A 14,697-nucleotide genomic window follows, 5' to 3' on the forward strand; every position below is an offset into this window, starting at 1 on the left:
ATATATATATATATATAGACACACGTACACAAATATATATGTGGAGTTATTGACACAAATCATCCAACAAGACATGATATTCAAAAACAAAGAAAACAAACTCAATACAAGGAAGAACTGGATGTATAGAATTTATGTAAATGAATCTCTGACAGTTGTACAAATGTTTCAATGTTATCTAAAGCTGATGATGATGATTATGATGATGACAATGAATATGTATGAATAATTTTTTTTATATAATTACATACATATATACCATTGAGTTCTGTATTTGTTAGAATATCTTTTGTGCATTTGATTATGTCTCCATTTGCTAGTATATCTAAATGCTTTGTATTTCTATTGCCCTTGAGGCAAATAAACAAACATTTAATAATAATAATAATCACCATCATCATCGTTTAACGTCCGCTTTCCATGCTAGCATTGGTTGGACAAATAATAATAATAATAATAATAATAATAATAATAATAATAATAATATTGGTTTCAAATTTTGCTTCAAGGTCAGCTATTTTGGAGGAGGGGGCTAGTCAATTATATTGATTCCAGGGCTCAACTGGTGCTTATTCTATCAGACCCAAAAGGATGAAAGGCAAATTTGACCTTGGCAGAATTTGAACTCAGAATGTGAAGATGGGAGAAATGCTGCTAAGTCATTTCACTCAGTGTACTAACGATTCTGTTAGCTCACCACCTTAATAATAATAATAATAATAATAATAATAATAATAATAATAATAATAAAGTAACAAGGGCAGAGAGGGGAAACAAAATCACTAGAGCATGAGACAAAATACTTTGCAACATTTATTTTGGGTTTTCTGTTCTGAGTTCAATTTCCACCAAGATCAACTTTGCCTTTCATTCCTCTAGAGTCAATAAAAAGCACTGAGGTGAGTGATATTGAGCCTCAAGATTGCTGGCCTAGTACTTAATCAGAAATTATTGAAGAAGCCACTGGCAGAGACCAAGGGTAAGATTTTAACTTTGAACCTATGTATAATGAGTTCAAATTTTGATGGAGTCAACTTTATTTTTAAATTACCAAAATAATTCTTACAATATGTTAGTTTCATTTCTTCAATTTTACCTCTCCACCAGAAAATTGGAGCATATTTCAATATGAAAAAATAATCACTTCCTTTAGTTAAAACTAGTACCATAGGTATGGTACTACAACAATGACTCTAATTAGCTCAATGTAATTATTATATTCATAACAGATTATATTTACATTATACGAACACCACAGGGAGCAGTTTATTATAGAGTTAGTCTGTAACCTAATTTCATGTCACAGTAAGAGCTATTTTACTTCACTAAGAGCCTCTAATGCACTTTGAGAGGCCATGAATGATCCACCACTCAACATTTCATTTTTACTTCCTCTAATATCTCAAGTGCAGGTATGGCATACTGGTTAGGGTCTTGCACTCACGATCAGCAGATTGTAGTTTTGATTCCTAGACTAGCAGTGCATTGTGTTCTTGGGCAAAATGCTTCATTTCACATTTCTCCATTCCACTCAGCTGAAAATGAATTCCAGCAATATCTGAAGAGTTAACTCTGTGATGGACTAGCAACTCATTCAGGAGAAGTGTTGTAGAAACTGGGTTGTTGGGCCTTATGAATACTAGGGTTTATCACAGACCTAACCTAATATCAGTATGTCAGAAACGTACAAATCCTATTGTGACTAATAGTCTAGAGAGGTGTTGGTTGATTCTATGTGGCCTATTTTCTGGAACACAAGATAAACTTCATGAAATATTCCAAAGATGCTGTAGGATATAAGGCATCTGTAGCTGTTAATCAATGTTACTAAAAGTGTGGTCAGCCAAATACTTTTGTTTCTGTTTAATTTTATAACAATTATTTCTGTTTTTGAGGCTGTGAGATGAAAACGTATTTACTAAATAAAGCTGAAGGGGACACACGAACAAAAGAGAGAAAAAAACAAATCAACGAGAAATACATGTATTAAATAGGGAACATGTAAATGTTAGAAGGAAAGAAAGAGATGGCATAGATGGATAAAAGGGCATGTTTGTATGGTGAGAGAGAGAGAGAGAGAGAGAGAGAGAGAGAGAGAGAGAGAGAGAGAGAGAGAGAGAGAGAGAGAGAGAGAGAGAGAGAGAGAAACAAACAGGTTGAGAAAAAGAACGAAAGAGAGAAAAGCTAAAGGTACTGCAAGAATCTAAAGCATGCAGATGAAGGTGGGGCAAAGATAAAGAATGAAAAATAAATGAAAATAGTTTTAACATCAACACAAAATATCAAGGAAAAAAAATGACTGTGCTTACGTCTGTTTGAGATATGGACAGGGCAATTTTATTTTGGTCATTAAATGATTGGTTATTTTCTAGTTCTGACCACTGAACATGGAAGTCTTGCAAGATAGTCTCAAAATCGTGAAGATAACCCTTGAAAAAAATGAATAATAATATATCATATATAAAATTATCAGTAACAGTAGAAAGAAAAATGGGAACACAACTTGCTAGATTTGCAAGTGATTTTGATAAATTTCAGTTGAAACTATACACAAGAAATATTTTAACATGTATTTTTTAGTTATTTCACTGTTCCATGTTTAAATTTCACCCAGCCAAGACCTACAGTCTTACAAGCTCTATTGCTTTCTGGGATCTCCTCCATACTGCAATACATTTTCAGGACATGCAACAATGGTATGTCCTTACACATGTCCAGTGGCAAACTTTACAAAATCTAATCAGGCTCTAATCAGGAAGATAACTAATTGTTAATGATGCTACCTTGACTTCTCCCACAGTCTGCCTTCTAGAAGCTAGTAAGTCCTCTTATATATGGTTGCTGAGAATTCAGTTTGAGTAGGATAGAGATCATGTTCTAAGACATCAGTGAAGTTCCTGGCATCAGTATCAATGAGAAGGAATTTTCCTATCTAGAATCAATGTTCTCTAAAAACTTGTCCCTTGCCCAGGGTACAATAGGTAGATAAGGAAAATGTTGCTGCTAAAATCCTAATCCATTATCAGTGTATTGAATGCCCTCATCTACAGTAACAGAAGCTAGAAAACATACATGTGCCAAGGACATCTCTTAAAAACTTTCATTTGCAGTAAATGCATTTGATGCTGGATATCTTCTGGAAGGATCATTTGCCAGACAAGACATATTGAACATGCATGTCCTACACAGTAGGAACATGTATATCCTACTTGTTCCTACTGAACATGTATATCCTAATATGAGGTTTGACCAGAATGGTCACATCTCTAATTATGTCTTATATGGCCACAGAATTCCTGCCTACAGAGCATCTACTAGTGCAATACAGAAATGTTTGTGAACGTGACCTAAAAATTGATAACATCAGTGCAAGCAAATGGCCAGAGAGACTTGCACATCATTGTAGCAATGTATCATAACTGTTAAGGAAAAGTGAGGAACGAGAAGGGAAGTTACAGCAGTGACCATTCTTCACATGTAGCTGCTGTGCCTTGGCACATGGTTGTTCAGAGACTGGATTGTTCAACCAAGGACAAGATTGCTTCCGAATTTTCAACTGAGAGCATCAAGTGTTTGTCCAAATGATTGACTGGCCTCTGGTGTCACTGTTGTCATCATCAACATGTTCAGCTCTTGTTGCCATAGAGAAGAGCATTCAGAACATAGTATTGATCATAACAGCAAAGCTTTCCTTATCTGCCTGTTGCCCTCTGGAATGAGGTTGGAGTATTTTTAGAGACTGTTGTTCCTAGACAGAAGAAATCATCATCGTCATCATCATCATTAATAACAATGACAAAAGATTCACATTATTGTTTTTTTTTTTCATGCAAGCTTCACTGACTCTGTCAGAGGGCACACAGATAATTGTCTAGATCTTGTCTCTTCTTATCTGAGAGCAGTCATTTCTCTTGTACATTTTCGGTAATGCTTAACCTACCCACCTCAGCTCCCACATTCATTTGACAATACCACTATTCCACACACTTGTAGCTTCACACTGTTGTGAGAAATCAATATTGTTTTGGAAATGGATTTCTATGTTTAATCCAATTTGCAAGACACACAAAATATATCAAGTTATTAGATAAACAAAAATGTACCGTTTCAGTTTCAACAAAACACTCACACACATGTGCACACACACACACACACACACACACACACACACACACACACACACACACACACAGAGTCATACAAACAAACACATAACTAACCTGAAAGTCTTTCCATTGATCTATTTTCTCTTCAATGGTAGCTTGTCTCTTCTGGAGAGAGGATACAGCATTGCTAAGTCTTCCATTCAGACTCTGGAGGGATTGCTGCAATGTTTCTTTATCGTTGCAGTCAAGAGAATCCAATAGATGTTCACTGGTATCTGTCAGTATATCCATTTCATCTTGGCAGAGACTGGCCTCTGATAAATACTCCTGAAATAATGAAACATTCAATAGCTAAATACTCAGTAATATTGATAGGATTGTTTATGTCTGAAAATGGTTTTGATTTACTTATTCCCTTGGATAAGAATTATCAACAGATAGGACTCATAAGTCTACATAAGTAGGACACAATTATCGACACGAATAGGACAAAATAGTTGGCAACAGTAGGATAGAATAGTCAACATCAGTACACATTAATAAATACATAAATATGACTAAACCGTGTCCATCAGTAGGACACAAAAGCTACATTAGAAGGAAATGATAGTCTACATGAGTAGGACAAAATAGTCTATGTCTATATAACAAAATAGTTACCATGAAGAAGACATACTAGTCTATACTCAATGCACAACAGTTTACAATTGATTGGACAAATAATCATCCTCAATAGGAAACAATAGTCTGTATAAGTAAGATACAAGTCAACATTAATAAGACACAATTCCAGCTTCAACAAACACCTTTTAAGTAAAAGGAATATAGTGGAGCCAAGTATTTCACCAGCAACCTAAGGCACTGGTGGACTGGATAAATAAATTACTTTCCATTTCCTGTCAAAGTTGATTTTTCTTAACTTACATCGTAAATGTTCTGCTGGTGCTGCAATATCTATTTCTTTTGCCCTTAACATCAATCTATCTCAATATTTGCTTACAAAAAACTTATAGGAAACCATTCAACTTATTCTGTCTGTGACACTTTGACAAAAATATACTGAGTTACTTTTTCGTAAATGGATGTGTTTTCTTTGTGAAAAATTATCATCTTTGGAAAAAAAGAAACTTAGTAAAGTTTTGAAATAGTACAACATAATGTATCAAAACGCTAATATATTATTCATGAAAGGAAGATGTCCAACATTTTTGATGTGGTTTATCTAACCATTTTTCAACCTCATTCTTTATTCCACTTTACATTTCTTCATGTACAGGTTTTAATGAATGACTCTACAGTTTGGGAGCATTCCATTTAAATCCTAAATATTTTGTATAGCTGTATATTTTGTATAGCTGCATAACTGTATTCAACAGAATCTGTTTTACTTTGAAAGCATCAGTGAAATTTTTATCCCAATTCTTTATCTTCCAATCTCAAAGATGTTGTATGGTTAAATATCTAATTGGAAATTGGGGAGAAAAATTACATAACCATGACCAGAGGCAGACTGGCCAGGTGGTCAGGTTGCCAGCTTTCCCAATGGCAAGTGGGCCCCTGTGCCATTAGAATCCATATATGGGGGCCATGTTAATATCTAAGGAGCCCATCCCCTCAAGTTTCAGAATTTTTTATTCACTCCTGGAAGAATGCATTAATTATTTCAGCCTGGCTATGTTTGTAGAGTTGAAAAGAATATTTTTAATAAAAAAAAAAATTAAATGATAGCATTGTAGTTGCAGTTCTTAGTCTTCTGGCAACCAGTATTTTTAGATACAGTCCGCTAATGGTCATGACTGCATGGTTAATCCAAAGCAAGCAGTAGCTTGGTTTGGGTTCAGTTCCACTGCACAGTGGGTAACATTCTTTTATTATAGTCCCAGGTCAACAAAATGCTTTGTGAATGAACTTGGTAAGCAGAAACTGTGACAAAGTCCATTGCGTGTAGGCATGCATATATGTGTGAGTGTGTGTAGGTGTATGTGCATGTGTGTGTGTGTGTCTGTGTGTGGTGTAGGTTTATGTATATATGTGTGTGTGTATCTGCATGCTTTTGTATCCATCTCTCCAGCACTCGACACACAATATTGGTTTGTTTATGTCCCTGTAACTAAATGCTTCATTACAAAGAGACTGATAGAATAAGCACCAGACTTAAATAATAAGTACTTTGTTTGATTTATTAGGTTAAACACCTCAAGGCAGTGCTCCAGCATGGCCAGAGTCCAATGACTGAAACAAGTAGAAAAATAATAGAATAAATGAGTAAAAGAAAAAGGAACAAATAAATACCTTGTGTTCTTCAAGTTGCTGATAGAGTAGGTCAGGATCAAGATCTTCAATGAAACCAGAATCCAACAATTTCTCAGCGCCGGTCACCCAATCTGTGACTTGTTTTAGAGACAACTCAAACTGATTCCGGTTAGCTTTGGCTTCAGCAAGGTATTTCTCTTTTATCTTTGCAGCATCCTAGGAATAATAACACTTTCATTATATACAGCTCTTTAATAGTATATAATAGTTAATTATGAGAATTGATGGGGGTTGGGGGCAGATATTAACGAATCTACAGACATTGGGAATCCCAGAGGGGATGACAGGGGGCTGAGACCTCTGGTGATTTGTTGATTGAAAAGATGTGTCAAGCTAAGTAAAAAGCGTGGTTGCCCTTGCATAACAGGCTCATCTCCTGCAACCCTCCCTAGCTGAGCAGCCCTAATCATATGAGTTCATAGGTGCTGGTGCCATGTAAAAAGCACCCAATACACTCTATAAAGTGGTTGGCATTAGGAAGGGCATCCAGTTGTAGAAACCATGCCAAAACAGACAGGGAGCCTGAACAGCCCTTCAGCTGATCAGCTCCTGTCAAACAACCCAACCCATGCCAACATGGAAAACAGATGTTAAATGATGATGATGATGATGCAGGTATGGCTGTGTGGTTAAGAAGCTTGCTTCGCAACCATGTGCTTCTAGGTTCAGTTCCACTATGTGGCACCTTGGGCAAGTGTCTTCTACCATGGCCCTGGACCAACCAATGCATTGTTAGTGAATTTGGTTGATGGAAACTGTGTGGAAGTCTCTTGTATAATGTATGCATATGTATCCCCACCACCACCACTCGACAACTTGTGCTGGTTTGTTTCCATCCCTATAACTTAGTAGTCTAGCAAAAGGGACTGATAGAATAAGTCCAAGACTTAATAAGTACTGGGGTCAGTACTTATTATTATTGTTGTTACTGTTGCTATGATTGCTGATGTTGATATTATTATTATTATTATTATTATTATTATTATTATTATTATTATTATTATTATTATTATTAATTCATTTCATATCCTTATTCTTCTATATTTATATTATTCCACAGTGACACCATAATTTAATAATACTCATCAATTTATCCAATAATCTCCACACCTTTCTGTACAATATTGAACTAATCTTCTTTCCTTCCATCTGGCCATTCATAATTGTCTTCTTCTATGAGACACAACACAGAACTGAGGATGGCATTTAAGTCTTTGACAGTTCAACCTTATGGTCACTATACTAGCACTCTAATGACTCGGTCAGCTGTCATTGTCTAATACTAATGAAAGATAATAAACACAATGCATAATACTGTTAATTATTTCATATTTATGGTAGCTGTAACAGTTATTGCTGCTGTTTAACCCCAGGCTAGTCTTTATTGAGTATTCATATAATTGAGATAATCCAACCAATTCTTATTTGAAAACTATATCTTGAACTCATAAACCAATATATCTATCCTCTCTTTATTATTTTTAAAGATAACACAATGATGTTTTGAAGGAGACTTGGCTATTGTTTCTATGAGCAGCCATGTAAAAATCTTCCTTATTGGTGTGTCAGTTGTTATTTAGCCCAGTTCAGCCTGAATGAGTAGATCTATAATTGAATGAGTCTCCCTCATAATGCATCGTTTTTTTATTTGGTCATTTTTTTTACAAGTAGAGCAATGATTTTAAGATGATAAGCTGTGATTTCTGGGAAATTTAGTACTATTTCTAGCAAGTCAAGCAACTGCAGAAGCCCCTTCTCATTTGTAGCTCATTGTTCATAATGGTATATTGAGCTCTAGGTCATGTTATTCAGAACATGTATCTAAGACATTATTTATCCAACATGTTCTTCATTTTTTAAACAACATTAGGGAATAATATGAGAGTTGACTGCTATATCTAGCACATTACATGACCACATACAGGTTCCCTTGTGTTAAGTACATGATAGTAGAGTTAATACTCACTTATTTCTTACCTAGATGGCACAGATAACAATAAATGGTGAGGAAGACGAAGAAGAAAATTTAAGTAAAGAAAGGAAGGGAGGGAGTAAAAGAGAAGTTTTAAGAGTTTCTAAAATAGTATTTATTACTTACCAGAATCTTCACTTCAAGTTCTTCAATCAATACCAATTGTTGTTTTAGGTCGCTGTCAACAGATGGAGTATCATGCTCTTTGGAAAGGACTTTTTTCTTAACCATGGCAATACGATCTAGAGATTCTTGAGTGGCTTGCTAGTATGGTAGGTAAATAGGAGATAAAATATTTTTACTCAAACATAATACACATATATATTACATATATACATACATGATATACATATACTTTAAATGTATTTAGATATATATATATACTATATCATTTATATATATATAACAGCACCAAACAGTGATTAGAAATAAACAAACTTAAGGTTTGTTAAAATATGTTTATGATATATTTTAACTTCTAAAAGCAAATTCTCTGCAGTTACCACGGGGAAAAAATTCTCTCTTATGGTAAAGATATTTCAACTGACCTAAAGTTCATTTATATATATGTATGTACACACACACACACACACACAATGTAGGTCTGTAAGTCCTGATTGAGCAGAAAATCAGTGTTTCCAATGCAGTACTCAACTTGAACTCCTGGATATCTACACTCACATTAGAATTTTGAGAGAAAGTTTTTGAGTCCACTATTTCAGGAAATTGAGGTACATTATTGATAAGAGCGGTGAGTTAGTCTTATGAAAAGTAACATATTACACAATTAAGAAGATGCAGAATGAATTTGGCACATCTCTATTATTAGTTGTAATTGTTTTGGTACCATTCTGTTTCTAATGCCCTTACATATAAATGATTTCATATGAAAATATAACAGCTCACATTTTGATTCCAGTCTGATGAAGTGCCCCTCCAATATAATCAACTGTAATTTTTCACATGAAATCATCTACATGCAATGGCATTAGAAATGGAATAGAACTGGAACAACTACAAAATCATTCTTTGTCTTCTGAATTGTATGAAAACAAGAACTTGTTCCAACCATTTCCCTTGTACTTTAAGTCCCAACTAACATACTGAGGCAACATTCTCCCTCCCTTGGTTTGTTGACTTGTAAGTTATTAAATGACCTCACTGGTGCCAATGGCATGAAAAAGCACCCAGTACACACTGAAAAGCAGTTGGCATTAGGAAGAGCATCCAGCTGTAGCAACCTTGCCAAAGCAGACAGGGACGTATGATGCAGTCCTTGACTCATTGAATCCTTGTCAAACCATCCAACCCATGTCAACATGGAACATGGACATAAAATGAAGATGATTATGATGGTGATGATTATGATCATTGTACAAAAAAATGACAGTAAAATAAAAATAAAAAATAGTTTAAACTTACCTGATATTTTTGACTAATAGAGTCAATCTTACTTTCAGTCAAATGTAGAGGTTCAGGAGAAGACAAAAATACATATTTCTGCTCCAACCAAACTATTGTTTCCTTTAAAGAGTTGCTCAGTTCCTTTTCATTCATTTCTTTCATCTGGCACTCTTGAATCTTTTGGTCTATATTTCTTTTGCTGGTGTTTATATCAGACTGGACAATTCTGAGTTGTGAAGTCAAAGAATTTTCATTGTTATTTGGTAGATCTAAGTCTATTTGGTTTGCTTTCTCTGCCATAGCACCAAGACCTTTTTCACATGTCTGTAGCTCATTGTAAACAACCTGAATTGGGAGAAGCCGCAAGGAAGAAAATCCTATTATATATATATATAATACACATGTTTCATTATAAACACAGTTATGTTCAAGTTTTATCTATTTCATATTAGAGTGATCATATTTTTCTATGAGAATTTTACAATTGGTATGAAACAGTAGTCCTAAGCAGGCTGAGTGCAGATATGAACAGCATATGGGAACCGGTATTAAGGAAGGATAGGAGAATATTAAATTTATAAGCCCTAAAATTCACTCCAGAATTGTCCACGGGCATATGGCGGGCTACTAACCCCAAGATTCTGAGTTTGATTCCAGGCAGTGACCTGAACAATAACAATAATAATAATAATAATAATAATAACATCAAAAAATACTTTCGGAATGAGAACCCAGGTTCGAAATTTCCCCAAGACACCTGATGAAGGCTGGAGGGTATATCAGCCGAAACGTTGTGTTAACAACAAACAAGATGAGGACAAATATCCATCAATTGTAAATAATGTAAATGACGAAACAGTAGTGTTTTCAAATCCATATCTGATATTTCTAAACCCACAGTACTGAATATATTTGGAATTTGTGTTGTTTTTTTCTTATACACTGAACTTATAGAGTATTGACCAATTGACCAAAGGATTGAGGATTTATGTTCCATACTAGTGCTGTTTGTGTTGTTTTGTTATGATTTATCATAAGTTAGTTTGTGAAGAAATGCATTGCCCACGACCTTTGCAGACCATATACTCAGACTGGTGAGATTGGAGCAGATGATGGCAAGTCCAAGCATTTGCAGGAAAAAAACATGAACAGGGAAAATATCTGGTTGTGACATTTGAAATGGAGTAAACTGAAAAAGATACTTGAGCCCAGATGGTGGTATGAAACAGGGTTGTGTGTTAGACACAACCATTAGCAAATAGATTAAATATTCTATTACCAAGTCCACTTGACAGTATGTAAGTAGTGTGAAGGAGGAATATTATATACCTTTAGAGACAACATGGCAATGTATAACACATCCATATTTTGTTAGTTTGAAATGTTGAGCACAAAATTCTCTTGTTTGTTTACTTTACAACAGAATTATGAAAAGATGTTTAATTTGTCATAGTTTATATAATGAAAACTGATATCAATATTGACTGTAAAGACTGTGATTTGTTATAGCCAGCTTGTTAATGGTAAATGTTCTGTTGGAGCATCACGAAAGTGATATAAAGTCACTCTGAAGCAAAATATGAACTCGTGTCTGTCATATGAGTGAAACTGTGGCATCCTTCACAAATTCAGTGGCTGATCATGGAAGCTAGAGAACTCTCTCTATTAAGGAAACTGAACTCTTTGAACAAACTCATATTGAAGTCCTTATAGGGAAATGGAGGAGGAGGAGGAAGAGGAGGGCACAAACAGAGCTAAATTGATCATATTACCCAATAACATTTATTTTTCATTTTATTTTTATAATTTGGATTGTATATTCTTCTTTGATTTTAAAAATATTATTATTATTATTATCACTGTTATTATTATTTTGCCTGTTTACTATAACTATCAATATTGCAAATGTCATAAGTGTATTTGGTGAATTCCTGGTTCTTGACAAATTTCTTCACTGGTAAGTGTAGCTGAATTATAAAAATCTATAAAACTTTTATAAAATAGAGTCTGAATAAACTGGTGATGGTTCATGCTGGCAAAAATTATACAAAGAGAGTGTATATGCTTTTGGGGAGAAGAGGAAAATGATATATTGCTCTAATGTATTGCACTGATCCTTTGTCTGAAGAAAATACATTATTTTTTCCCACTCAGTTTTGAAATGTCAAATTCCCTTTTCCCCTGTAGCATTGAACTTATCCAAACTGGTGAACTTCTCTGTTCAAGACTTCTTTGCAACCTGATCAAAGCTGCTCTCAGTTTGCCAGTAAGTGATGATGGCCAGGTTGAAAATAAAAACGTGATAGCATTTGGAGTTTGTTACAATAGTTCTTAAAAGAAAATGCTCCAAGAACATTGCTTTCAGTCATGTCTTCATGCTCAAGTGAAGAATGAATAAAGTGCTAAGGAGAAAAACCTGAAGATATACTGAGTTCAGAATAACAGTTGTAGTCTCTTTTATGTGTGCATTAGGCTTCTTTGAAAGATATTATTCATTTTCCCTTTGAAAAGAAAGAACCTTTTATTCTGATCTATGAAATATCAGAAAGAAATTTTTACAATCTATCTTGCAATATTGTAAACTTTTTATTGAAAATTCTTTCAAAATATGACTATTAACATTTGTGATACCAACCTGCCTGAGACACTGCCTGGTCTTATGATACAAACTTCTTGCTTAAAGTGATATACATTACACCCTTCTGCCAAAATTTCATGTAAGTTCTTATTTCAAATACTAACTTAATACTTTTTTTCTAATTTTGGCATGAGGCTAGCAATTTGTGGGGGAAGGGAAGTTGATTTCTTCAACACCATTGATTAACTGGTACTTATTTTATTGACCCCCACAAGAATGAAAGATAAAGTTGACCTTGATGGAATTTGAACTCAGAACATAAAGAACCAGGAAAAATTTTGTCTGGCATGCTGAAAATTTTTTCAGCTCACCATCTTAAACAACAGTTTCAGCCTTTATTTAATATTCAGATTATTTTGTCAAATGTAATACTTATTTATTCATAATGTTTTGAATAAATCATGCATTGTCTTGTAGCTTCAAGATTTTAATAATGTGAGTGTTTATTTTTAGAATGACATTGTAAGGTAAGTGTGAGAGGCTGGATCTGGCTGGTTTGAACATAAAATAGGTAGAATATTTGGGCTGGATATGGCTGATTTAAATATTAAAAGTTTAATAATGGTTTCAAATTTTGGAACAAGGCCAGCAATTTTGGGGGAGGGTAAGTCAATTACATTGACCCCAGTGTCCAACTGGCGCTTATTTTATTAACCCAGGTGGCATTTGAACTCAGAATGCAAAGCCGGAAGGAATGCCGCTAAGCATTTTGTCCAACGTGGTAACGATTTTGCCAGCTCACCACCTTAAAGCAGTTGCATGGTGATAGTTATTTTACTGAATTTCAAAATTGAAACAAAAACAGTGTTTCAGTACATTTTAACATAAAAATGGTAAAAGAAAGAAAGAACAAAAAACAGCGACAAACCTTATATTTATTCACTTTTTCAGTAGTTGGGATGTTTAGAGCTGAGACTTCATCAACTTTCAGACTAGAATCTCTAAATGAAGTTTCCAAGCTAGCAAATTCTGTATGATATTGTTTTCGTAGAGCCACAGCAACCTTTAAACGGTTGAGTAACTGAGTTATGTGTTCATTTAACAATGAGTACTTTGTTAGAATCTGTTGTATGTTAGTCGCACTTGTAGACTGACCAGTGGTGTTGAATTTTTTAACATACTCAGTCAATTTTTCTACAATATGATTATAACTCTCCATTTCTAGGCTCAGTTCCTATATCAGACAAAAAGGAAAATATTTAAGTGAAAGACAATATAAATATTTAACTAAACAAAACCTTATGAAAAATGTTTAGAAAATGGGAGAAGAGTGTGTGCTGTGAGATCCTCGTTCTTTCAAATGAAGTGGGCTTGCCAAATTATTTTTTTCTCTTTGTGGCTCACAAAATAATTTCAATTTTGTAGATTTAATTAAGGTGCGAGTATGGTGGTGTGATCAAGAAGTTTGCTTTCCAACCATGTGGTCTTGGGTTCTGTCCCACTGCATGGAACCTTGGGCAAGTATCTTCCACTATAGCCCTGTGCTGACCAAAGCCTTATGAATGGATTAGGCAGAAGGAAACCAAAAGAATCTTGTAATGTATGTATGTATGTATGTACACATGTGTGCATTTGTGTGTACCTGTGTCTTGTCATGGCTTTAACCAAACTTCATTGGGCCAGGTAGTAATTACCTAAACATACAAAAAGGGAGGAATTCTTTTGTGACTTGAAGTGCTTTTCACCATAGGTCTTCTCAATCAAAGCTGACCAACCAAACAACAACAACAGCCACTATGCCACCACCACCACCACTCTTCTTTAAGGTCAACTTTATCATCTTGACCAGAAACTCTGAACTCAGGAGATCTACAGATTTCCTGTCAAACAAAATAACAAAAAGTAAAAAAAAAAAAAGGAAAAGAGAATTGTGTCTTATTTAGTCCATAGCTTTAGTTTCATATTTTATTCATTGGCTAATGAAATCATTATGGAGGAAAGACAGAGCTTGAGGGAAAACATTGTACAGGAATATACTTCTAAATTTAACAGCCCAAGATAAGCTAATGATAGAAAATTTAGTATTGCTGAACTATATAAGGTAAAATTATGTGAATGACTGCAGAATGTATTCCTGTCAATAACATTTAAAGAATCAGTCTTCTTACTGGACACAGGCATGGCTGTGTGGTTAAGAAGTTTGCTTTGCAACTGCATGGTTCTGGGTTCAATCTCACTGCTTGCTACCTGGATTAGCTAATGCTTTCTGAGAGGAATATGGGAGGTAGAAACTGTGCAAAGCCCATATATGTATATATATATAT

The 14,697-nt window shown here is 34.5% G+C and overlaps 1 protein-coding gene across 9 annotated transcripts in view; it reads right to left on the reverse strand.

Moving 5' to 3' along the window:
- Nucleotides 1-14,697, reverse strand: part of LOC106881484 (nesprin-1) — an 811,219-nt gene that overhangs the window by 221,844 nt on the left and 574,678 nt on the right. For all 9 annotated transcript variants that reach the window (XM_052966929.1, XM_014931893.2, XM_014931887.2 and 6 more), the window contains 6 exons: nt 13,302-13,607; nt 9,814-10,140; nt 8,518-8,655; nt 6,399-6,575; nt 4,221-4,433; nt 2,310-2,429 (listed from right to left, as the gene is read on the reverse strand). In XM_052966929.1, the coding sequence (XP_052822889.1) occupies nt 2,310-2,429; nt 4,221-4,433; nt 6,399-6,575; nt 8,518-8,655; nt 9,814-10,140; nt 13,302-13,607 (1,281 nt within the window). The remainder of the gene's footprint in view (nt 1-2,309; nt 2,430-4,220; nt 4,434-6,398; nt 6,576-8,517; nt 8,656-9,813; nt 10,141-13,301; nt 13,608-14,697) is intronic.

The sequence above is a fragment of the Octopus bimaculoides genome, chromosome 4 (assembly GCF_001194135.2).
Source record: "Octopus bimaculoides isolate UCB-OBI-ISO-001 chromosome 4, ASM119413v2, whole genome shotgun sequence".
Taxonomy (NCBI): Eukaryota; Metazoa; Mollusca; class Cephalopoda; order Octopoda; family Octopodidae; genus Octopus; species Octopus bimaculoides.